This window comes from Aphanomyces astaci, assembly GCF_000520075.1.
Source record: "Aphanomyces astaci strain APO3 unplaced genomic scaffold supercont1.4, whole genome shotgun sequence".
NCBI classification, from domain to species: domain Eukaryota; phylum Oomycota; class Saprolegniomycetes; order Saprolegniales; family Verrucalvaceae; genus Aphanomyces; species Aphanomyces astaci.
The window spans coordinates 488,440-513,059 of NW_009798267.1; the positions used below are offsets into that span (position 1 = coordinate 488,440).

The 24,620-nt window shown below is 47.6% G+C and overlaps 7 protein-coding genes across 12 annotated transcripts; 4 read left to right on the forward strand and 3 right to left on the reverse strand.

The window, feature by feature from the left end:
* Positions 1-316: 316 nt before the first annotated feature.
* On the reverse strand, positions 317-3,259 carry H257_02321 (hypothetical protein). 6 transcript variants are annotated; one of them, XM_009825897.1, is made up of 7 exons: positions 3,193-3,255; positions 2,909-3,148; positions 2,051-2,836; positions 1,345-1,508; positions 1,047-1,289; positions 619-854; positions 320-560 (listed from the first exon to the last, which is right to left on the reverse strand). In XM_009825897.1, the coding sequence occupies exons 3-7, from the start codon at positions 2,756-2,758 to the stop codon at positions 385-387; spliced, it is 1,527 nt and encodes a 508-aa protein (XP_009824199.1). In that variant the 5' UTR covers positions 2,759-2,836; positions 2,909-3,148; positions 3,193-3,255; the 3' UTR covers positions 320-384. The 6 variants fall into 6 exon arrangements, with proteins under 6 accessions (XP_009824198.1, XP_009824195.1, XP_009824199.1 ...); XM_009825895.1 differs by having other exon boundaries at positions 1,047-1,197; positions 1,250-1,289; positions 2,909-3,255; XM_009825896.1 differs by having other exon boundaries at positions 317-560; positions 2,051-3,148; positions 3,193-3,259.
* A 123-nt stretch (positions 3,260-3,382) lies between these two features.
* On the forward strand, positions 3,383-4,918 carry H257_02322 (hypothetical protein). The gene is made up of 5 exons (XM_009825899.1): positions 3,383-3,675; positions 3,727-3,736; positions 3,795-3,915; positions 4,038-4,285; positions 4,349-4,918. The coding sequence occupies exons 1-5, from the start codon at positions 3,426-3,428 to the stop codon at positions 4,806-4,808; spliced, it is 1,089 nt and encodes a 362-aa protein (XP_009824201.1). The 5' UTR covers positions 3,383-3,425; the 3' UTR covers positions 4,809-4,918.
* Positions 4,919-4,956: 38 nt separating this feature from the next.
* H257_02323 (hypothetical protein) lies at positions 4,957-6,322 on the forward strand. Its single transcript, XM_009825900.1, has one exon. The coding sequence runs from the start codon at positions 4,963-4,965 to the stop codon at positions 6,229-6,231; it is 1,269 nt and encodes a 422-aa protein (XP_009824202.1). The 5' UTR covers positions 4,957-4,962; the 3' UTR covers positions 6,232-6,322.
* Positions 6,323-6,781: 459 nt separating this feature from the next.
* On the forward strand, positions 6,782-7,729 carry H257_02324 (hypothetical protein). The gene has a single exon (XM_009825901.1). The coding sequence runs from the start codon at positions 6,835-6,837 to the stop codon at positions 7,582-7,584; it is 750 nt and encodes a 249-aa protein (XP_009824203.1). The 5' UTR covers positions 6,782-6,834; the 3' UTR covers positions 7,585-7,729.
* Positions 7,730-9,676: 1,947 nt separating this feature from the next.
* H257_02325 (hypothetical protein) lies at positions 9,677-11,146 on the reverse strand. The gene is made up of 7 exons (XM_009825902.1): positions 10,850-11,146; positions 10,730-10,798; positions 10,613-10,678; positions 10,463-10,543; positions 10,353-10,418; positions 10,080-10,294; positions 9,677-10,013 (listed from the first exon to the last, which is right to left on the reverse strand). Exons 1-7 carry the CDS (start codon positions 11,116-11,118, stop codon positions 9,751-9,753), a joined length of 1,029 nt encoding a protein of 342 aa, XP_009824204.1. The 5' UTR covers positions 11,119-11,146; the 3' UTR covers positions 9,677-9,750.
* Positions 11,147-14,516: 3,370 nt separating this feature from the next.
* On the forward strand, positions 14,517-15,275 carry H257_02326 (hypothetical protein; the record flags this gene model as incomplete). Its single annotated transcript, XM_009825903.1, has 2 exons — positions 14,517-14,931; positions 15,100-15,275. The coding sequence occupies 2 exons, from the start codon at positions 14,517-14,519 to the stop codon at positions 15,273-15,275; spliced, it is 591 nt and encodes a 196-aa protein (XP_009824205.1).
* A 2,212-nt stretch (positions 15,276-17,487) lies between these two features.
* Positions 17,488-18,162, reverse strand: H257_02327 (hypothetical protein; the record flags this gene model as incomplete). Its single annotated transcript, XM_009825904.1, has 2 exons — positions 17,488-17,846; positions 17,946-18,162. The coding sequence occupies 2 exons, from the start codon at positions 18,160-18,162 to the stop codon at positions 17,488-17,490; spliced, it is 576 nt and encodes a 191-aa protein (XP_009824206.1).
* Between the last annotated feature and the right edge of the window lie 6,458 nt (positions 18,163-24,620).

Sequence of the window (24,620 nt, forward strand, 5' to 3'; positions counted from 1 at the left end):
ACGAATCGACGCTAACGATTGGCTAATCCAATTCAGAGTGGATATATTTGATTGGCTCTTACAGAAAGGGCAAGTATATTCAACCAATCAGAATTCCACCGTCATTCCATACCGATTACTGGTACTAGACAAACCATCGCGAATTTTGCAAGTTTGTATCAAATCGACGTGCTTTCGAGTAAAATTTCGTGTCGCGGTGTGGTTTTTCGTTGGAATTTAAATCGATTTGATTGGCTACTTCAGAAAAATTATTAGTTAATCAAAACCCATTTCTCAATGAAATTCAACCAATCAGATCGATTGTGGATCGGTTTGGTCGGCGCGATTCGATTGCACCCCCAAATCGACAATATATTGCCTTGTTAACGGTACATATGTATGTAGTTAGGGGGGGCTGCGGCTGCGCTTGTGTTTTTTTTTCGAGCTTTTTTTCGAGCTGCTTTTTTTGCTCCGCTTGCGATCCTCCTCGGATCTCGATCGATCGTCGCGCTTCTTCTTCTTGTTTGACCGCGACGTGGACCGCGAGGTCGGCCGCGCCTCGTCGGTCGCTGGCGGTTGTTCTAGTATCGAGAATAGGTCAACACGGAAGGGTTCTACTAACTATGCAAACACATGTACCTGTGGCGTCCACAGCTTTGCGCGACTTGGTCAGCGATTCCATCTTCTTCTGCAGCTTTTGCATGTACTGTTGGAACGCTACCTCGGCGCCGTCGTCCAGCGCCCGATATGCACTCCGATGCTGTACTTCCACGCGCGCCTGGTCCCATGACGTGGTCAAATGATCCGATCGAAAGTAATACTCCATCAGCATCTCTTCGAACGCTTCTACTTTCTTGATGCGCTCACTTTCCATGCTACAATCAACCACATTTTCTCACAATGACCAACTAGAGCCTGGGTGGTTGGATATCATTTGAAAAATATTGGAGCAAATCCGGCAAATCGGATCACGACGTGGCAAAAAAAGGCAAAAAAGACGCCAATTTCGGTCACCACACTGTCAAAACACCAAATTTCTAGATCAAAGTCGGGGGGGGGAAGTGTACCGTTGGTAGCGCTCCAGTTCACGGGCGTGTGCGCCCTGGAACCACTCGACCACCGATGGCGGCACCGTGGCTTCATCCAGAAGGGACGCAAAGAAGGATTGCCGCGGCGTCGGCACCGCGCCCGGCTCGTCCTCGAGTCCGAGCTTGGCCACTGTGTCGTGAATATGCTGTAAAAACAACGACAAGGTTGAATTGTACTTGACCACAAACTCGGCGCGGGCCACCACGTGCTTTAACCACGACCTACATACATTCCGCGCGTTCAACTCGGAATGTTGGTGTATGATATATAGTATACCGTTCGTCCCGCAATGCATCGTGCAGCCGATCCATCACACCTTCGAAAATATCCCGCGGCATTCCGCTGTGCAGCTTCTTGAGCTCGCAGTACGTCGCGTTGGCCTCGTAGCCGGCCCAGCACTCGCGCCATCTCGATGCCGTCGTCAGCCGCTTTGCCGCCACCTACCACACGTTTCCAGAACGTTATAACATTATATTCCGTTATTTGGTCCGAAATATATGCATTATATATATATATTGTGCTTTCGAGTGAAATTTCATGTTGTGGCGTGGTTTCTCGTTGGAATATTTAAATCGATTTCATTGGCTACTTCAGAAGAGCTCAAAATTATTAGCCAATCAAAACCCATTTCTCAAGGAAATTCAACCAATCAGATCGGTTTGGTCGGCGAGATTTGATTGCACCCCCTCCCCACATTTGTATATCAAATCGACAATATATTGTTGCGTTTATTCTAAACTGGAGAATGAATCGACGACACAACCAAAAAATAAAGAGTCGAATCAACAGAAATATGGTTAGCCAATCAGATTGCAGGAAACCATCATATACACGTCAAATTAGTGTATGACTTCAATTAGAGTGTGAATACATACAAACAGCTTTATTATATACAAAAGTCAGTAGTCCAACAAATCGATCGATCGTTCAATTTGGCAATTCAGCCCAAAAAGTCCAACTTTCGGGTAATAATAGACAATACCTCTTGAAGTAAAAACGCCTTGAACGCCGCGGCCAGCTCGTCTTCCCGCTTGCGCAACTGCAGCCGCTCCTCGCGCTTCTTGAGCTCTTCGTCGTGTCGGAGTTCGTCCATGTACTCGTTGAACCATTCTTGGACGTCTGCGCGATGCAACTCCAGCGCCTGGATCGACTCGTGGGCGAGCAACTGGTCCCGGACCTCGTGCAACTTGGTCGCAATGGTCACGGGTACGTCCGGATGCTGGGCGGGGTCGCGAAGGTACGCGAGGAACGTGCGGCGGTGCGCGTCGCGCTGCTGGCGTTTGAACTCGCGCTCGTTGCGACTCAGGTCGGCGATGTACGTCGAGAACAAGTCGCGCCGCTCCGTGTCGTCCTCAACATCCTTCCATCGATCGTCCGTGACCAGCCCGAGGGATTCGTCCAGGAGATCGCCCCACCGGGTCTGAGATGTGACGCGATCGTTCCCGGCCAAGAGCTTGAGAAAGTTCTCGCGCGCGGTCTTTTGTTTGCGGCGCTTCTCCACGTTCAGTTCGTTCGCGAGTTGGGTTGTAAACTCGGCAAACGCTTGCTTCTTCTCGCCCACGCTCGACAGCACCTTCCATGCGGGAGCGTTGACCACGAGCTTCATCGCTTCGTTCCATTTCATCTTGGGCATCACGCCGGACGACTTGAGCAGTGCTTTGAACGTTGCGACTTTTTCGGATTGGGTCATCTTCTTGTACGTTTCCTCGAGGTTCTCAACGGGCACTACAGGGACGGGGGCAACGGCGGCGGTCTCAGAGGAGCCATCCTTGCGTTCAGGGGTAGGAGCGGTAGGTTCGGATTTCGTGGAGGTGGACGCGGGAGGAGTGGTTGTATCTACCTCGGGGAGGGTATCGTCAACGCTGGTGCTGTCGGGCTGTTCCTTCTCAGCGACGCGCTGTTGTTGTTGCGATGGATCAAAGAGCTTCTTCACGTCGGCCCGCGCTTTTTCCACACGGAACGCCTCGGGCGCTTCCCATACGCACTCCTTCGTTTCGCTGTGATGGTAGTAGGGCTTGCCACTGTCGTCATCGAAGTACTCTGTCCAGTTGGCGTACGTCAAGGGTTCTTCAGGTTGTTGCTGCACGGTGGGGTTGTTATTTGGATGAGACATCTATGAATCACCTGAACAACTGGAGGACTCGCGGATGGACGTCGGGCGGCGGCGGCGGATGTGCGAGAATTATCGAACAAGTTCTGGACACCTCCCATTCCCATACATCCGGTTAAATACGTAACACTATTTTCGTACTTTTGGACTCGCAACATTACACTATTTACACGAACCGTTACATATTACCTTCACTCGAAGAATGTCGTTCCCATGTTGGCTGTTTTTCTCGCCACTTGCCGGATTGATGGGAAATGCGGCCACGACGTGCTTCGAGCATATGAATGCACCGCCACCTGGACCGTCGCAGCGTCCTGCGGACGTCCATCTGTCGTTGGAGCAGGTGGAGTCCACCTGTGTGGACGGCGACCTCGTCCTCTGTCGTGAACTCGTGTACAATCCCCACATGATGACTACCCTCAACCCCGTCGTGGTCAACGGCATCGCAACCGCCTCCGTATCGGGAAACTTTTCCACAAAGCATCGCGACCTCCCTGGTAAGGACCTTCCTTCCAAATCCACCTCGTGGAATTCAAAATGTGCTGTAGCATGGACCTCGTACGATCAACCTCCCGTCGTCACCCTTCCTCAACATCCCCGATTGTCCTGCATGTAGATGTGGTCTCCTGGTTCGTCATGAAGCCAGTCTCCATGTCCTCGAAGCCACGGGCGCCGGCATTCGCCTCACGCCGCTCAAGCATAAAATTCACACCATGGCGTCCGCCAGACAAAATCGAGTGCGTATGGTTTCCCAATCGATGTATTTTACCGATGCCAACCAACTCATGTTTCAGTCAACTAATACGTACCTGAAGTACAACCATACAATCTTTTTATACTTATGTATATCAATGGCCAGTTTTGTATCCGCCGGCTGCAGCCCTCGCATGCACACGTCATTCCCGCGCTTCGTCGGCTTCTTGGAATCTTTGCCGCAAACGCTCCTTGCACATGGCAACAAGCCATCACGTCCACTCAACCGGACATTCAGTCCATCATTGGCCGCGTCCTGGAGCTCATCAAGGGCAGCGTGGCGCCGCTGACGTCCGCCGAGCTAGAAATGGTTCGCTATGCGTTCAACAAACATGACGTAGAATGTCTTGGGTGGTATGTATGTACAGTGCATACACCCTTCATGGGATTCGGCTGGACGTGATAAACGGGTGATAGGCTGTTCCTCGAAGATTTCGCCAAGGTGGCCGCGGAAATCGACGACATGGAGCTTTTCAAGCACCATCCGACGTGGCAAGATGCCGTGGTGTCGTCTTTACAAGGAAACGATGATCCCACCAAGTTCACTGCAGTGTCGCTTGTTACTGCCGCCCAAGCGATCTCTCGACGCCACATCTCGACAGAATACGACGTGACTCTCTACAGTAGCACGGCCCTCGTCGCCAGTCTGTTTGAAGCAGTCGACTTACTGGACCGAGTAACATCGGCTGCTCTCGTCCCGTCGGTGTTTGCAGAGACGGCAGACCCAACTAAAGAGTTACACATACGCCCTGACAAGGGCACCCTTGGCAAGGAAGTCCATGTGCTTCCACCCACGACAGCACATCCCGACGACCAAGCCGACATGAACTTCACCATGATCCTGCGGCAATCGTGGAGGTCGTGGCATGCTACATGATAACCGGTGCTGTTTATTGTGGTGGTATTGTAGTGACGTTCGTTGTTTTTTTGGAGAAAATAAGTCGTAACGTTACTCTAAATAGTGTGCGGAACAAATCCATTTTTGGCCAATAAATAGAATAATGCGAAATCTATCTATCCGGATAACAGCAATGTCCACGGATGCAACGAGTGCCCACCTTGTGGAAGGCGTTCTGCGCGGGCGGCAGTTGTTCCAGGCACGCCGCTTTTCCGCAGCCGAGGCAACATGGAGGGAGTGTCTCCGAGCCGCATTTGCACAAGGAAACCATGCGGCAATGTTCGTATTGAGCAAGAACCTCGGAGATGTGTGTGCGAACCACATCGAGGCCATCCAATTCTTCGAATATGCACTCGAAGTCGCGACGACGTGCGGGGTGTTGCGCGACCCGAGACTGCGGTCCAGCATTGCCAGCATCGCCGTCGCGATGCAATCGTTGGACGAGTCCATTGATACATGCGACGGTTGCGGCGCCATCGACGTACGCGTGCTCCCGCCCACGACACATTTCAACGGAGCAGATTCCGTGCTCTGTTTTCGGTGCTCGGAGCTAGCACTCCAAGGCAAGGACAATCCCGACTTGGACTCGTCGGCAATAACATGTGCGACCTGCGCGCAATCCTTTCCCCACCATGCGCTGAAACTCGACGTGGACGACCAGCACTACTGTCATGCATGCTTCGACGCGTATTACGGAGATGACGATCCAACACCATCTTGGGATCTCGAAGAAGACGAAGATGTTAGTGATGATGATGGCATGTTGTGTGCCGGCTGTCTCAGGGCCGACGGCACGCTTGATGGCGGCAATGGGCTCGTGTACTGCTCCGACTGCTTCATCGCCATCCCCTCCCACGGCCTGACTTCTGTGCCCAAGGAAGCTACCATCCCCGCCACAACGTCAAATGGTCGCCATCGCGACAACAAGCCCACCATTCCAGCTGCTGCACCGCTTCAAAGTCTAGAGTCTACACCACTGCACCACCCGATTCTGTCAACTCCGTCGTCCGTCCACGCCGCTGGCGAAGAGATTCCAACGACGGCGGTCCAGAAGTACACCAAGTCGTTCCTGCTGAGCTTGCGCGACTCAGCACAGTCGAAGGTCGTGCCCCGGGGTGTGGAAATGAGCCCTGTGTATATCCTCGGGTCACAACAGCGATTGAAAGGAGGACCTCTAAGAGGCAAGCCGACAGCGTCGACTATCATCCCAGCAGCTTCTCTAGCAACTACCACAGCCACGAATCTTGAGAAGGAAGACCATGAGTCCAATGCTGTGGTCGACACAACACAAAGGAGTGCGTTGCCGATGCCCAAGGCTGAGTTTGCTCGCCATGTCCTAGCAGTGGACGAAGCTACAGTCGACGCGGTCCGGTCGATTTTAAGCACTCGGTTGAATGAATAGACGAAAGTAACCGCGACGGTTTCATAAACTAACTGGAAGAGATACTAGTATTATGTAAATTAGAATAAAAACTAAACATAAATGAGTCCACCGCGACATTTGATTGGATATTATGAAATTTCTTGTCGCTGATTGGCTAAAATATTCTTTCGATTTTCCATGTCCTTTCTCCAGATTACTTGGTAACGTTAGCCAATCAAATGTTGCGGCGAGGTTGCAGCAAGGTTCGACAGAATTTCGAAATTTGAACGAAATTCACAGTATTTATTCGCAAAAACCTAGTTTTAAGGCGAAACGTTAAAAATAACGAATGCAAAGAGGTGGCAAGTGGAGGTGAAATGCTGGCTGATGGTACGATATGGTTACAGTATGGCCCACGACAAGATCACACATCGCGAACCACGAGATTCTCATTTACTGGTAGGTGCATTCGAGCCCGTGGTTGTGTTCCGATCTCTGTACTCCCAAGGTTAAATGAATCGTAGGAATGAGTTCATTTGATTGGTCGTATTTTGAGCCAATCAGAACCTCCCATTCCATCGTTTTCGTTCAGCAATCTTCTTCGTCAGTCGTAAACTTCCACCCTCACGAGCATCAATCTCCATGGGTCGTCGGTCGTCGTCACTCCTCGTCTTCATCTCCGCACTCGCTTGTGTCGTCGCGTCCTTGCATTGGTCTCCTTTCGGCACAGTCCTTGGCACCACCGATGGGAACGTTGACGTGTACTCGTGTCACTTGGAAGCAAGCCAAAAAGCTTTGGACCAAGACGCAAACTACGTAAACGGCACGTACACGGGTGTCAGGTGGCAGTGCGTGGAACTGGCCCGTCGATACCTTCTCGTGAACTTTGGAGTTGTGTTCGGGGACGTCGATTATGCATTCCAAATCTTCGATCTGGACACGGTCGTCAAGGTCGCGGACGGGTCCAACTTTGCGCTCAACAAGTTTGTGAACGGCGGGTCTGTCCGTCCCGAGCGCGGGTCTCTCTTGATCTGGGACCCCACTGGTGAGATGGGCATCACGGGACACGTCGCGGTGGTCGTGGACGCAACGGACTCGTACGTCGACATCGTCGAACAGAATGTGGAAGACACGATTTGGCCCACCGGACAGCGCTACTCGCGCCGCCTCAAGGTCAAGCAGAACTCGACGTCTTACTTTGTCGAAAAATGGTATGACGAAGAGCACCTCCTTGGATGGGCCACCGTGGACCTCGCCAAGCCCGTCGTGTTGAACTCGACAACATCCACTCTGCCATCGACGTCAGTCGTCCTCTCCATCGTAGGGATCTCGGCGGCAGTCGTGTTTGTCGTGTTGCGCAAACGTCGCCACGACTACGCCCTCATGCGTTGAGGACCTCATATCCTTGTTTAGTAATACGCGATACTCCCATACTACCTCTGTCCCACTTCGCATGTCGTGGTTTTTTACTTTCGGTTTTAAAATTCGAGCAAAAATCGTACAGAGTTGTAATTGGTAGAAATGGAATGCTCTGAGCGTTATGAGTCGACGATGGCCAAATTCAGGACATTCCGTTCCGAAATACGCAAAATATCCTAGTTTTACTATCTCATGGTTTTTCATTTTGTTTCATTTGAATAAAGTATGGTATGTACACAGTACAGGACATTGAAGTTCGACACCTACGGCATGAGGTAGTCGTGGACAACGACTTCCTCAAGATGAGGAACTTGTTGCAAGACACCAGTCGTGCCAACACTAGCTTGACATCACAAAGCTTTTGTATGTCCTGGCGCTACTCGTTTCCATTGTTACTGTCGACGTGTGATTTCCATTTATAGTACTATTACTAACGTAAAAAACCAATTTAAGATAACTTAACCAATTTAGGATAACTTTGTATTGCCCAATCACACCTCGTTATTTGTTCGAGTCAAAACCTCTATCATATAATGCTGGCCATTCCGTCACGTGAATGAAATGCAAAAACGGAGTAGAAGCCATTGGTAATAGTCATTCAAGATTGGGTTTGAAGTTCCCTAGTCGACACGGGCCACATTGGGTTGGATCTGAGGTCTTGTCGAGTGTTAAACTCGGTGGACATCCATCCACAACAGAAATTTAACTCTATAAAACAGTACCCTTGTATAAATTATATGCAACCTGTTGTATCCTCTTACCCTAAACACAGAATTTCAATGCTCAGACACATACATACTTTAAGATAAAAAAAGTTATCCTAAATTGGTTATCAAAATGTCAGTACAAATGCTTAGAAAGTAACAAATTTACCTGTGAAGTTCATCGCCTAAACTGATAGTTCGATTATGAAGTCAAAGAGGCGCGTCTTGTCTATTGGAATCACTATTCAAAACTCAAATATCGTAACGGACTCAAAAGTTATGTCCATTCTACTCCGACGCCTCCAAAAAAGTTATCTTAAATTGGTTTTTTACGTTACACTAGTATACTAAAATAAGGCCATAAAGTTTGGAACCAACTATTTCGCCATTCCGGTCACATTATACAATCCGCTTGCGAAAAGTTGCAAACTTTACTGTTAGTCCAATCGGAAGGGAACAGAGTACAGTATCGTCAATGTTACACCGTTGTCCGTATATAGTGTAGGCTGCACTACTGTACATGTATTGGCGAAACGTCATTTGGAGGGGTCCAACGCATGAATAGTGTACTACATGTAGTAGTAGCCTTCAGGTAACATTATATATAGGATAAAGTGAATAATACACATATATTATTAGTGTAGGCAAAACTGCCACAAATGTGTATGTGCTTCAGTTCCAACGCGTCCACTATTTGGTGCATTTTGCGTTGGCACTGAGGATATATATCAGCTACCAAGTCGAGACTTCACCAAATAAACTATATTTCCATGTAACGTTATTTGAAGGTCGCCATAGAGGAGCACTCCCTATTAATAATGTACCCAAAACAAATAAGGAAGCCACATACACTAGTTACGAGTAGAAATCAACGACCCTTGCCAAGAAATACAAACCGGAACTTGTATTATGGACCTAAAAGTACAATCAACCAATCTCGTTCATGTCGTGGGCAAGATAGAACAGTCTTTGGCTAAGTACTTACTGTAGTTATTAGTACTTGAAGGAGGCCTCATAAACAGCGATTGGGAAATCTTGATCGAAGATATATCTTTTTCTTTTATCGATTTTAACATCGTATTGTACCTATATTAAGAAATAATATATATCGCTTATCGAATCGTATCGAACGCAATGGTGCAATATCGTATTCATATTAGGAACGCCAGTACAATATCGATACATATCGATATCGGATGTGTATGAGGTTGTACAGTCATATACTAACTACGTACTACTTGGAATGTACTGTAGTACAAACATGCGCAATATATATCGTAATCGAATGTGAAGCACGGTACCATGTCGATATCGAATAGAATGGGGCAATAAATATTATTGTTGCACGATAATACGATAGTATCGAGAAATAATTATTTATTTATCCGATCGCTGGTCATACAATGGCCTGGCAGCATCAGCCGCGTCGTGCCAGTTAACGTGTGCGGTGGGGGGACAGCGATAGTCGGTACTCGAACGCTTGCAGATCATCCGCACCTGAGCTCGTACACGTGTCACTTTCTGCTTCGTGCGCCCGTGCCAGTCGGGCATGTTGCCGCTCCATGACCTTGACAACCACGAACGACGCTACGAGCATCACGAACAGCCCAACCACGACGTTGATGACAAGCAGTGGAAGCGAGAACATCGTGATGCTGGGGGGGGAGGTTGCCGGCACTAGGGTGGTCACGGCTGGTCCTATTCCAGGTGATGATTATTTCCAGTAGTTCAGTCTCGTTGATTTTTCGCAGGTCAATGCCTTACTGTCTTTTGCTCTGAAAATAATGCACACCACCGCATTCACATCGGCCGTGACGACTCTGGTGATCGCAAAAGCTGTCGAGTTTGGGCACCACGACGACGCGGTCTCCATGCCTTCACTGGTCATACTCAGCAAGAGGCGAACCCCCGGGCGAGTGAGCTGAGCCCACGTCCGAGCCCCGACGATAAAGCTCGTGATGTTGTTGCCGGATAGGTCCCTGCGGTACACACGTTAGAAAGCCGACAAGTTGGACGACGGGGGGGGTGGTGGTGTACAGTGTTGTGAGGGATGTGGGAAAGGATGGGCGGTTGATGGTTGTTAGGTTGTTTCCAGTGAGGATTCTAACACTTTCTCATCAATATCATAACATGTATGATTGCCATACAAAGTGGTCAGTTGTGGCAGTCGAGTCCAGTTGAACGTAGTCGTTGCATCCATACGGCTGATGGCATTGTAGCCGAGATCTCTATAGTTTTTGGCGTCGATTTCATGCGCTTTCTATAGCCCAATAATGCTTGGGCCTATGCCAACGTACAAGAAATGGAGCGTTGGTGGCAGGTTCACGACGCCGGTGGCATTGATTTCGTTGTGGCGAAGGTTCCTATTCAGAGGTTGTTCAGTCGTTCGTACGCTCTGCGACACATTCACGTACAACGACATGACTTTGACCTGCGATGTGGACGCCACGTTGATTGATCGAAGCCCATTCGACGATAGATCGCTACCGAAGCAATAAGCAACCAAATGTTGGATATTGTAAAGCGTGACGTACATGGTATGAGGATGAGCTGGAAACCCTTGGATCGAGGAAATGTTGTGGTGGTTCAAACGAAGACTGTTGGGGTCATCCTGAGACACAGTCAAGATTGAACCCGTCGCCTCCTTTCGCAAGCACACGGTTGGCGCAGTGCCGTCGTCGCTGTGGTTGGTCTGCGGGCATGTTGCCAATAGAATCATCTTGCCGGACTCGATGAACCCCGCTGCAGCTAACGTTATGCTGGAAAGCGCCATGATAAGAGCAAGCAGCACCCCAATCGTCATCGCCTGTGCCTTGGTCACTGAAAACGCACCAATGAAATGACAGTTTTGGAAAGGATGTCCACGATCGCTTGTTCGTGTATCTTGAAGTTGAAACACGTTTTAGTATTTTGACGAGTCCGTAACCAAGTAAAACGTATACGTTAAACATCGACCACAATTATATTTTCAAGGATTCTGGCATTGATCGTTTTGGATGAGAAACTCCAAAATTTTGGGGTGCGTCTATAGTTTTGTCTCGGACTGTACTACGTTGTACGTATAACTTACTCCAGCCACTTTTTAAGAGGAGTTTAATAGTATTAACGTAGATGGCCAATTTATGGTGCACTTGAAGGAGACCTCGTCGTAGAATGCAGCTTACTCGTCTCTCGGGACCGGGATTTGAATTCTGAAAAGTGCATCATGAAGCTTCTGATTATTTAATCGGCTTGAATAGACTACAGCTTAGCGTTCATTTACTTCGATTTCCACTGAAATCAAGGCAAAATAAGAGGGACGGTTTAAGGTGCACGGTTTAACAGTAAGCTTACATGGTAACATATGTATGCTGCTTTTTCTTATTTGTGGTGATTTCATTTTTCTAGTGATTCGATTGGCTATTCCAAATAGCAAGCAATTCATTCCATTGGCACCTTAAACTGTCTCGTGGGTAATACTGTACCATATAACGTATGTCCTTCCGGATGATTATGTCCTTCGGGGTTCCTCTATATATCGATACTCATATACTCACCCAAAGCACAGTAAAAACCGAAGATTACACACCGCCCCTGGTCGCTCAAGGTTTTTGTTCATATCTCTGTCTGAAAAGCATGAACGAAATGAATTTGATTGGTCAGTGGTATCCGGTTTTCGGAAAATATTCATGTTTGAGTTGGTGGTTCCAGACAGAGATGGAGCATTCTTGCTTTTGGCAGACATTCGTGTTTCACTGTAACCTGGGTCCTTTGGTGCGATGCGAGTGTCGAAAAAATGTTCGACCTTCGTTACAAATCTGACTTGGCCACACGTTTTGACCCGAAGAACAACTACGGGAAACGTGTGGCTTACGTCATGCTTGCGACGGACTTAGCATTGCCATGAAACGTGAATTCACGTCGAAGCAAGTGCAGGACAAGGTCAGATATTTTTGTAATTTATGTACACTTTAATTTATCACCAGTGATTAGTTTGCAAAATTGAATCGGAGTGGTCAATCTCAAAGCCATGTTTGCCAAGTCCTACGGGCAACTCTTCGTTGCAGCCCATTCCAATGCACTACGATGTTATGTTGGAATACTGGGGTGAAAAAGCTGGCTACCAAAAACGAAGCTCTGATGAGTACGGGCGATCTCAGCGACGATGACAACGCCGAAACAAAAATCGGTATGAATAAATCTATCATGCTATCTTTTTCCATTTTCTTGAGTCAGAATTTTTCCATGATTTTTGCTTGAGCAAGTTTTATTTTTGTGAGAGATAATTGATTCCGATTTTAAAAATGATTTTACACGTTAATCTGGTCAATTTATTCTTACAAGAGATGATTTGTAGAAACGTCTGAGGTGGAAAACGTCGATGTGCCAGAAAGAAAGACAGAAGGGACGAAACAAAGCAAGACTGAAGGGCCGCAACGAAAAAAGGTGAAACAAAGCAGCCCGGGTAAGAAGTCAAAATCCAATTCGGAGTCTTTGGAATCTGGGTTTAATGCCATCAAGGAGGGACTTATGTTCTTGGGAACCTCCATGGCGCAGCAGCCTCCGGCGCATACTGCACAAGGTGCCACGTTGGATGACGTTCTGGATGCGATCAAGGCGCAGTCGGACACAATGGCCCAGCTTGTCGCCATCATGGTTGCCCAAACAAAGAACAGCAATAAATATAATTAAGCTTTGTTGACTTTTGTATTTTCAAATCTATCTTTGCATCAATTTTGCAATTGACAATCTCTCTTATCAAATTTATCTGTATAATATTTTTACAATTGATAATCTCTTGGACATCGCACTCGTTCGGAGGAGCTTGTTCGTTTCGCGGACAAAAATTTGAGCTTCGCATCGACCAGTGCTTGGATGTTGAGGGAGGGGTCGCCATTGCGATTGTAAAAACCGTCGAAATCATCTGGCCGATAAATATCGACCAGGGTCCCGTCGACAGCTCCAACAATACCAGGGATGTTTTGTTTGGCAAGAAATTCCATTTCTTTTTGGGCCCAGTCTGATGCAGCCTTGGGCAGTTTAAGACACGATTTTACATGGGCAGCCAAAATGGTGACGCACCAGGACTTTGACATGCCGAACATAGCACCGGTTTCACGGTATCCACCGTCGGAACCAAGAAAGTAGAGCAAAACAGCAACCTTTTTTTCGAATGAGTGGGGCGTCGTACGATGGCACATATCGGGCTGAACAGCGCGAAACCATGACACAAGTTGAGTAAAGGTAGCTTGGCTACAACGGAGGTTGGTCTCGAATCACTGATTGAATGTGGCATGACGAGCATAGAGTCAAAGTCGACAGTTGTTATAGTGAAGACATTGTACTTGTCCGCACGACCCAGCATGGTAGCCACAACAACGCCCACGAAAAATATCGTATATGCCGCAGCAACAACAGCGACCTGTTCAGTCTGCATTGGACTGTACCAGGAGATCACAGACACGAACGATTGTGTTCACCGACCAGAAAACCAGGCGACATCCGAATATTGATTATCCGTACAGAAATGAACCACCTCGGACATGAAATAAATTCTTCCCCGACCAGGCCCTAAGGGCCTGCATATGTAATTGGCGCAGCGGTTCCACAACATGTGGTTCTAGTATCGGCCCTCGCGGAGGAATGTCTTAAAAATGATAATCCAAACTCAATTAATCACCCAAAGCACAAAATGATACAAGTTTGCCTTTTGCAGAAAAATAACCTTTTATAATGCATAAATTATCTAGCTCCTTATATTATCCATTTATAGAGGGAGAAGTTTTTGCGCGCGCGAGCTTGACAAGGCACGTCACTCCACACCTTTCAAAATGGACAGCAGTCAAATGACGATGCCTCAAACTAAGCCTTGTGGCTGTCCACGCCTCAAACAAGGCCCCACCAAACCTTCGACGAAGTACCGCAATGTCACATGTCGCTCGCGATGAAGCAGGCAGTCATCGAGACTTTTGACGACGTTGGGATGGCGGCGACACTTGCTAAGCACTTCTCCCATCACAGTGGCGCCAAGTTGGACTCTACGCGTAAGAAGGTATACTCTTTGCTTCAACAGCGTGTTCACATTAAGACTTCGCGTCACCTCTGTTCAAGAGCGAGGAGCAGCTTGCACAATGGATAACTCAAAGCGCACTGACCGTTTTTCGGTGACCCCTCGAAAGATCCAAGTCATGGCTTTGGAGATAGTAATTGACGTCGGATTGGATGAAAGCGCATTCACAGCACAAGCTGGTCATGGTTCCAAGGCTTCAAGAAGCGAAGCAAGTTTTCCCTGCGGTATCGGACTCGCACCGGGCAAGATACTCAAGGCGACAGTGCAACGGCACTGGACCAGTTCGCGGCTCGTGTTGCTTAGGTGGCCACGACAACAACATCGACGTCATCTACAACGCGGATCAGACCGGCGTCAACTATGAGTACCTCCCCACCAAGAGGTTAAATTCGATGAAGAACCATGTCATCTGGATCAAATGCAGCGGCAAGATCAAGGATCGTGCGACCGTGATGGTCATGGCTGATCCGACGGGCAAACCGTTTTCAATTGTTTCTGGTGTTGAAGACCAAGGCATCAAAGATCAAGTCCGTCGTGCAGGAGAACCTGGTGCAACTCTTGGGATCAGTGTAGATTTCCTGCGCTATCACTTTTCTGTCCGACCCGACCGCTACACGAATATTGTTGTTGTGGAACGACTTCTCAGCGCACTTTACTGATGAAGTTGTTATGGTGCTGCGGAGTTGAATGTTCTGCTGGAGAAGATTCTTCCACGGTTTACGTGGGTGTGTCAAGCTGCTGACGTCCCGTGGATCCGTCCAATGAAGGCACGTCTGCGTCAGAAGTGGATGGACAGTGTTCGACGGCAAGTCCTGCGAAGTAAGGCGAAGAAGGAGACGTTTCAGCTCCAAGCCCCGAAGCGTCCGACTCTTGTGCAATGGATTACGGAATCGCGGTCAGGTTTGGATTAATCTATCATCATGAATGGCTTCGCTAAGTGCAAGATTGTGGCTCAAGCAGAGGAAATTGCTGAATCACCTGAAGATGCGGTCTTAGCGTGCATGTTGTTTGAATTAGTGGCGCGGTGCGCTATTGATGACACAACTGATCCAATGGATGATATGGATGTCAACAGTAACGACGAATAAATTTTGTTTCAATTTAGTATTGGAGTATGTATAATATGATTCTACTGTGAAATTGTGATACCTGTATTATTTTATACGATCTTATACTTTAGCTGAAAACTGCAATGTTCATATTATTTACTGTACTTGAAGTTTATATACTACAAGGAAAAATTAGAGTCAAACCACCAGTGTCGTTTGGTTGTGAAATATCACCCACCCGGAAGGACATAGGTTATACGATATACACCTACTACAACCTAAACATTCATTGGACGCGGTTCCAACGCTCCAACGCACATCTGATGCAAATCAACTGTAACATTTGCCCCTTATTGTATCGACATCATTCGAGTATAACGTTAGCGAACTTGGCTGCACCATCTAATCGCGAAGTTAAGCGGCATTGTCCGCTATACAGTACTGCAGGAAAATACGCCATAACGTTAGGGCCATGTTAAGGTGCATCTTTCGGCGTGTACATCTAGTTACTTGTACACTTCGAAGTATATCTTTACCTATTGCTAAAGCATACTAAGTTAAAGTCAAGTTCGTTTTTACGGTTGCTATTTTACCACTATCCGGACATTTTTGAAATTTCGTCCCTCAGAATTTCTACTGTACGTTTGGGCGAAAGCGATTTCCCAAAATTGAAGGAGCCTACTCCTCCGCCAATTCAAAACATTACTAACTACGGAATAGCCCAGAACATCCACGACAATGTCCTGCGTGTACTGTGCTAGGTTGCATACCAATACGTGGAGTATTGCACGAGCAGTAGCTTCCTTCATTTTCGAATGCAGCATAGATTTCATGACTTTCATCTCTTCAACACCATCCAACCAAAAACGAATTTTGACCGTATTATTTTACAATGTACTAATAACTTGTTCTGGTTGGACTGAAGTGGTACTTCGAATACATACAGACAAACGGATATGATTGGCTTATTTAAACCAATCCTTAGTTTGGCCCAAAATATCTCAAGCATGATTGGATAGAACTGAAGAAACTTCGGTAGTGCCGGTTAGGCCCAACGAGCATTGTTGCTCGCTGTAATCACATATTTTTATTGTGACTGAGAATAGTATTTCGACAATTTTAATTCGAATTTGCAATCATATTATACTCGGGCAATAGGAAATACTAACTGCATTTCAATACAAACCACAAGTCAGATAAAGATGAATTTGACGCTAAACTGTTTTATATTATACTCGGGCAATAGGAAATACTAACTGCATTTCAATACAAACCACAAGTCAGATAAAGATGAATTTGACGCTAAACTGTTTTATACTGATCTGAAGTACTTCCCAAAATTTCAGCAAAATTGGAGTACTCCGGAGTAGTATTGAGGAAGTTACGAATTTTCTGAAGCGTTTTCGCCCAAACGTACGGTAAGGTAATGGGAGACTTCCAAAAATCACGCAAACGCCATTTCCGTAGTATTTCGCATCCGGATAACTGGTCATTTTTACAGTTAATCAAGCTGACAGTGAGCTTAAATGCTTGTGCTACGCGTGCAACCAAAAACCGAGCAAATTATACTACAGGTGTCATTCCATTGGTCAAAATGTCGATCTTAAACAAAAATGATTGGAAGAAGTTACATTTAGTTACATTGGTTATTGAGACGTCATCCTCATGGCTAGCGCGCTCATGGCATCTATAGCACATACTGGTCCCGCCGACAGCGAACGCGGCGCAAGATATAGGCTCTCCGAATGCGCGGTCAACTCAAGGAAAGAAACACGTTAGCACCGTTGCCCTCGTAACGAACCAAGAAGATACTGTACACCAGGTACTATGCTCAAGACCAGTCATCCTTCCTAGCCACCTTGTCCCTGACCCCAGCAGCATTCCATGAGTTGCTGCATGCATTCGGCCAAACATACGTTGTCCACTGGCGACGTACGAGACGTGGCAAGACCACCCCGTGTCCCACATAAACACGCAGTTCTGGCCATGATATTGCATTTCTACACAGCTGCAGTCGATCCGAAGGTTTTACAAGAGCTCTTTGGGCTTGCACCATCCACATTCTCTCGGGTTATCACCCGCGCTGACGATGCACTGTCGATGACCCTCGCCACGCATCCAGTGGCCATAGAAGCAAACCCAAGCTTTCTGGGCAAGCCATACGCAACAACGCGAACCCCTTGTCACCGGTGTCTTTGCCTTCTTGGATGGCAAAAACTTCGGCAGCTCCGTATATAAACTTGTCGATCGATCGGCGTTTATTGGCAACGTAGGATTGCATTCCTCCTTCGGCCGTGATACGTTTTAGTTGTTGACTTGGGTTGCGTAATGCGATCACGTTCAACCCAGTGTGGCTTGGACACTCATCTTGGCTTGGACGGTCATCACGAACCTGTGACACTTCCGGAACGGATTGTTCCAGTTCGTTTGGACCTAAACAGAGATGTCACTACGCATCACATAGTATAACATTGTATGTATCTGACGTTTGGGAATCCAATTCTTCGTCGCCATCATCGTTGTCTTCCATACTGAGGACAACAGCTTCTGCATCAGTGTGCCGACTGATGCGTTTGACACGAACAACGTCCTGGGGGCATAACGGGTCACCCGTTGGCTGGGCGTGGTTGCGCAAGAGGCCGAACTTACTTTTCAAGGCATCGACATCTCGAACTGGATATGAGCTAGAGTTATAAGCTGATTCAACTCTGACCCACACATTTCGTCCTGCAGGTAGGACCGCTTCCATGTGAATCCAGCATCAACGACACGAATCCAGGGCACTACCCCATTCCTCTTCCTTCCTTGGACATCGATTTGAAAGTGCGGGCTCCAGCCAACCAACCTTCATGTACAGTGGGTACGGAAAGTTTAAGTCCATCTGTCAAATTTTCAAAAAAAATAAGATCATTTCATAAATACTTATTACCTGAATGTGACTTTTGGTGCATTGGAATCACGATTTAATTGGCTATCAAACTCAATCAGTCTGGATGCTCAACTGTAAGTACCGTAGCGTACACAATAACTACCCGGGCGTAATATCTACCCTGCTGCGCGGTCAGAATGACTACCCTTGCCACCGAAGGCAGCTTAATTTTTCTACCCTGCCAGAATTGGCGGTCGAAATATCTACTTTGCCACTACCGCCGAGATGCGACGTCGTCTCATCTTGTCTTTGTTCGCACCTTGGTTAGAACAAAGCCATGGAAGCAACAACCGCTGACGGAAAGAAAGGTGGCGATGGCAACAACCAAGTGCGGGCGCAGTGGATTGCGAACCTCAAGAAGAAAAGCATGCTTTGTGAATTCAGTACAATACCGCATTATGCTTAATGTGAAAACAAATGTACTACTATTTCAACTCAAAAGGAAAAATGAATGATTAACTACTGTAGTTACATCCAGTCTTCGTCTTGTTCCTCAAGCACAAAGTCGTCGCGCAGATCAGCGTTAAGGAGTACGAAGTCTTCGCGAACCACCACGCGTGGGCGCTTACGCAACTTGCAAGGTTCGGTGGGATAGTCGGTGTTGCTGTCGTGGCGTCGCTTTAGAACTTCCAGTCGCTTGCGTAAAAGTATGGCGCGTTCCATATAGCTTTCGTAGCATCCCATGTATTGATGAAAATCGCAGTAGAGTCGCGCGGAGTCGTCGAGACTGCGTCGTCGAGACTGCACGGGTGAATACAATCAGTCCACTTGTATTGGCAGTGGACAGGTCGGGTGGTCATGTCGAGATGAAGATTGATTTGAATGACTAGAGCACTTTACTTATCGAACGGTTGAACATTTATCGAAAAACAGAAATATTCACTATTTACCGTCCCCAACCGAAAATGTATCGGACGAAACGGTTTTACAGTTTCGTTCATAAAAGATTCGTTTAATATAAAGTACACCATACTTTGAAACGCTGAAACGGCGACTCCTTGTTTCGTAAAAAGGTTGTTCGCCTGGTCATGAAATCTTAGGTATGTACTGCCTATTGTACATTCAAAATGTTTGGTTATGTACATTGGGTACATAGTACAGCTGTACTATAAGTCGTTTTGACTGCAAGGAACGATATTGAGTCGCGATAAAATTACATTCCTCATATTAAAATTGGCCTAGTGCTCACAACATGTGTGCTACCACGAATGCAACAACTCAGGTATGAGTACTACCTGTCTGACATTGAATTGTTCTAATGTTCGTAATTAGTAACCTTGGGAGCGATTTGACCGCAAGGCATTCATGACCAACACGAGGCACCGTTCAAAACCAATCCTGTCTAGTAGCAACCACTGTGTTTGGACTGTCAGTTCGACTGCTATGCAGGATGCGGGTTTCAGTCCATCACTTTGGTGGGCAGGTGTGTACGGATGAGTTCTACTCTACGGGGGGGGAGCATCGTTGCGAAACCCTGGTTGAACGGAGCTAGTGTTAAACCTGATAGCTGGACTTCATTTGTGGCTCTACGCTACACTGTCGAATGTTGGCCCCATCGAGCGCGTGTACTTGCAACCCCAAGACAAGTTTGGCCATGGAATTATCTGTACTTTGCAGCTCAGTGATTTGACGTTGGGTTTTTAGGCCAGAGATCTATGGTTCGATCCCACGTAAGTTTTGTTTAATTTCTTATTATTCATATTACCGACGTCCAAATATAGGTGATGATTTGAAATTTCAATGTTTTGTCAAGCTATACACGCCTCTACCAAGGCTCTTTGTTCGTCCTCCACTTCATTGCAGGCCAATCAATCCTGCATTTACGATGCATAGCACGGACCTCGGAAGTGTCGAGACCAGGCTTTTGTGTGTCCATTCGAGGTAGTGTTGATCCCAGTGGCAATGTTGGCGTTGTTCCGAGTGGTAGCGATGGTGGCTGTGGCAGTGATGTTCTTCCAAGTGGTTACGATGGTGGCGGTGTCAGCGATTCCGTTGGCAGCAGCGAAGAACCGAGTGGTGGTGGTGCTGGGGCCTGCCGGCCCGTTGGCGGTGGCACTGGCGATCTCATTGGCAGCAGCGGTGTCAGCGATCGCCCAAGTGGTGGTGATGGTGGCTGTGGCAGCTGCGATGAGCAGAGTGCGCCCGCAGTGTCCGTGAAGCCGCCATGCACATGGGAGCTGTGCGTGAGCTAATCCTTCAACGGTCCGAAGACCTTCTGTGTGTCGTGCCAGCGATCCTATTAACAGCCGCGGCGAGCCCATTGGCGGTGACGATGGGGGTGGTGTCGTTGTCAGCGATCTTATTGGTTGGTGTCTGGTGTCCTTTGACGGCAACTTCTTCAAGTTTGTGGACGTTCCTGATGATGGAAATTGCCTTTTCCACAGCCTCGTTGCCCCTGGCATTTTGCCAATGCGAAGTCACCACGAGTTGCGACGATGTATTGCTGAGATGACTTCGTCACCACGTTGGTCCCGCTTGGTATTAGACGTACTCAAGATGTTCAAGGGGGCTGCTGTTGATGTTGCGTTCTATCGAAAACAAGTGGCGCACAACGGTTCTTGGAGCGGTGACTGTGAAATGTGTTTGGTCGCACTCCTCTTTGGCGTCAAAATCACATCGTATGCATATGTCAAGGGGTATGACATGGCGGATGAAGGCCTCTCGGTGTTCAGTGCGATCAAGGCATTGTCGTGTTTCGCCCACGACGTCAACTTCGTCAACGCACCAGAGTTGTTCGTACATTTTCACAAATTTCGAGAGCCGAATACCAGTAACCCCTGGCCGCACTTAAACCACTTCAGTGCCTTAGTACCACGCGACCACTTCATGTTCGTGGACCCGAAGCTTCAGCCAGATAGTCCAAGACCTACCAGCACGAGGACGGATCAGAGAGATCTCCAAGTCTACAGCTGTAGCCTTTTCCAGCTAGCCCAAGACCTGCGGCTTCAAGTTTGGTTGTGACCCCATGGCTACAGCCTTGGCCAGATCACTCATGCCCTGCGACGTCGAGCTTTATCACCGTGCAGTGTCTGCCTTGTCGGCTCAACCAAGACCTGCGAGCCCGCAGTTGCTGCCTTTGCAAGACAATCCAAGACCTACTAGGTTGTGGCCCCGAGGCTGCAGCCTATGACAGGGCCTACTGCAAGTGTACACGGGTGCGTGATGTTATCACTGGAGCCCAAGAAGGAACGCGTTTACACTCAACTAACCCTCAGCGCACCCCCGTCATGGAGCAAGAAACCAGAAACGGTGAAGCGACCCGTGAAGCGACCCAAGACAGTCGCCGAGAAGACCGACATCATGATGCGGTACATTCAAACGCTCCAAACCCCACCAACCTTCAAGTCAAAGTTGATGCAAGGTCGAAGCGAGGCGCTACGCATCGAAGAGGCCAAAGTCGATCACATGCGCAAGTTGGAAGTTGAAGTTGTGCTGTCTGTGTTGGAAAACGCCATCGCATTTATTGAAGCCAACGAAGTCCGCCTCCCGGTCGTGAAGTTGAAGGAAAACTGTTCCGAGTTGACTTGGCACAGCCGATCCGTTATCATCGCCTACTACTTGCATCCAACCTTGGCCGACCAGTGCGTGTCGTTGACTGTGAAGTTGTTCGAAAGCTATGCCACAAGCCGAAGCAAAGAACGAAATGGTTTGACATCGTCAAGGAACTGACACCAAGGGGCATCCTGGCATCAATTTCCACGTCAAGGAAATGCAACATCGATGTTGGAGCTCAACTTTCGGATCAGCGCATCCCTGATCGCATCTTGCGTCCGTATTGTCCACTTCCGTCGAATGACACTTCACCATCATTCATGGTAAATACATCACACATCCATGGAAGAATATATATGCAACCAAATTATAATACAACTAACACTATAAATAATATTCATAGTCGACTTTGAAGAGGGATGCAGCCTTGAGCCAGCAAAAGATAACGTCGCACTCAAACCACAAAGCGGATCGTGGGTAGCGTGGCAAAGCTAGGAAGGAAACCTGTCTTCCCAGAACAAGACGCATGGGTTGAGTCCTATGTTGTGACGTGCTTTGAGCGAGGAAATCCAGCGACGAAGCTGGATGTATACAGTGCTTTGTCAGCACATGAGTGGTAAATAACTAAGTATGTCAATGCTTATGCTTAATGCTACGAGGATAGGAAGTCGGATGCCTTCAAGGTGATGTTGGATAGCCTTGAAGCACGGCGTCTTTGGCTGCGGAGGCTTCTGCAATGCATCAAGTACTCGGTCAGGAAAGCCTCGATCAGCCAGAAGATTCCATCCGATTGGAAGACAGTCGCAGCAATCGATTCGAAGCGAATCCTGGACCGAATGAGGGACATGGACAGAGTCGTCGCTATGGACGAGACCTTTATCATGTAAGTCGATTATACATTATCAATTGTTTCGAGTCTATAGTAAAATGGAACCCGTGCATAGGTTCCACATGACAAACAAACAGTTGCTTGTACCAACGGGTACAAAGCGTGTTGGTTCTGTAAACCCCATTGACGACGAAAAAAATGGTGTAACCCTTGTCGTGGCTTGTGAAGTGTACTCCTCGCGACTGCTTCCACCATTTGTCGTGGACACTGGTGAGTTTGGTGCGAAGCTGATGCAAGAATGGACATCGTACAAGAAAAGTGACGTTGTCTTCAATGCAACGCACTGGATGACTCAGTACATCTTTACCACCTTCCTGGCATGGCTTAAAACACTGTATCCGGGAGAAAAAATCGGTAAGTGCTCTTGATAGCTTGATGCAAGGAATTAATTACGTCGTAGGTGTCATTGTCGACCGATCACGAACTCACTATGGCGACATTGTTGACAACTGGCTTTCAACCAAGGCGGGGGAGGGCATTTTGATGGACTTTGTTGCCGAAGGCATGACGTCAATACACCAAGTGGGTGATATTGCAATCAATCGGCCACTCAAGGAGAAGATTCGAAGAAACTATGGCGTGCTCACTCTCACCAGGCGACGTGTTTCGCATCGACCGCGCTCTACTCATTGGCCTCATTGAAGATGCCTTCGATGCAATCAACAAGGAGAACGTCAAGGCGTCAAGGATAAGTGGATTGTGAGGGCGTTCGAAACCTGCGGTCAGCATCCTATGTGTGGATTGACTTCTGCCTTTGATGCACACCTGTCGTCATTACAAGAGAACACTATTTATTCGACTATGTTGAGTGCGTCAGCTCGGCTAACTTTACAATAAAGGAGTTGCTTGTTTAATGCCTTTCGGGATAGGAGGTCGTTACCGACGATGTGCCACGACAAGTTAATGATTGCTACCTTACATTCTGATCAAAATATTTAAATGTTTTCGACCAAGTATGAACATATGATTTTCAATATAACTATAAAATTGTATGTGTATACACAATGTAGTATTAAATTTCGGTCTTAAATAAGGTACCCTCCATACTATGGCGCTCGAAATAACTACCCATAACGAACTCATTCGGCTTAAGTTTTGCTACCCTGGACGAAAAATCCCTGGGTAGTTTTTGTGTACGTTACGGTAATGCGTTTACACCTTTGATTGCAAGAAAGTACCACTGTCCATCTCACGGCAGGAGGATAATCATGACGACAACGGTATGAAATCGTCGCCTAAGTCAAATTCATCATTATTAAATTGTTCCCAAACACAAACGAAAGCATTCATCACACGCACGCGCTCCCAACACTACTAATGGGCAAGTCCAAGCAACACCCTCCGGAAATTCGGGCCTTGGTCGTTTCGAAGAACCACGATGGCCAAACAAGTGCAGAAATCGCACAAGCGCTAGCCATGCCTAGGTCATCCGTTACGACGATAATCAAGGCATTCAAATCAACTGATCTTTTGCATGCCGCACCTCGATCTGGACGCTCAAGATTGACCACTGAGCAGGAGGACCGCATCATTGTACGCGCCATGAAACAAAACCGTAGCCTCAGCGCGGAAACACTACAAGAAACATTTGCAATATTCCATGACAAAGGCATATCGCGGACAACCATTCGCAATCGCATCACCTCTGCTGGGCGTAATAGCCAGCTGCACGCAAGAAGCCCTTCTTGTCGAAACTAAACCGGAAGAAGCGATTTGCGTTTGCCATGAAATACCAAACGTGGACGCCTGAGATTTGGGAGAAGGTTATGTTTACTGAAGAAAGTCCTTTTAACCTAACTGGGTCCTGCGGGCGCGATTACGTGTGTAGAAAGCCTGGCGAGGGGTTATTGGACGCATGTGTTGTCCCAGCGTTCAAGAGCGGACGGCAGACTGTCAT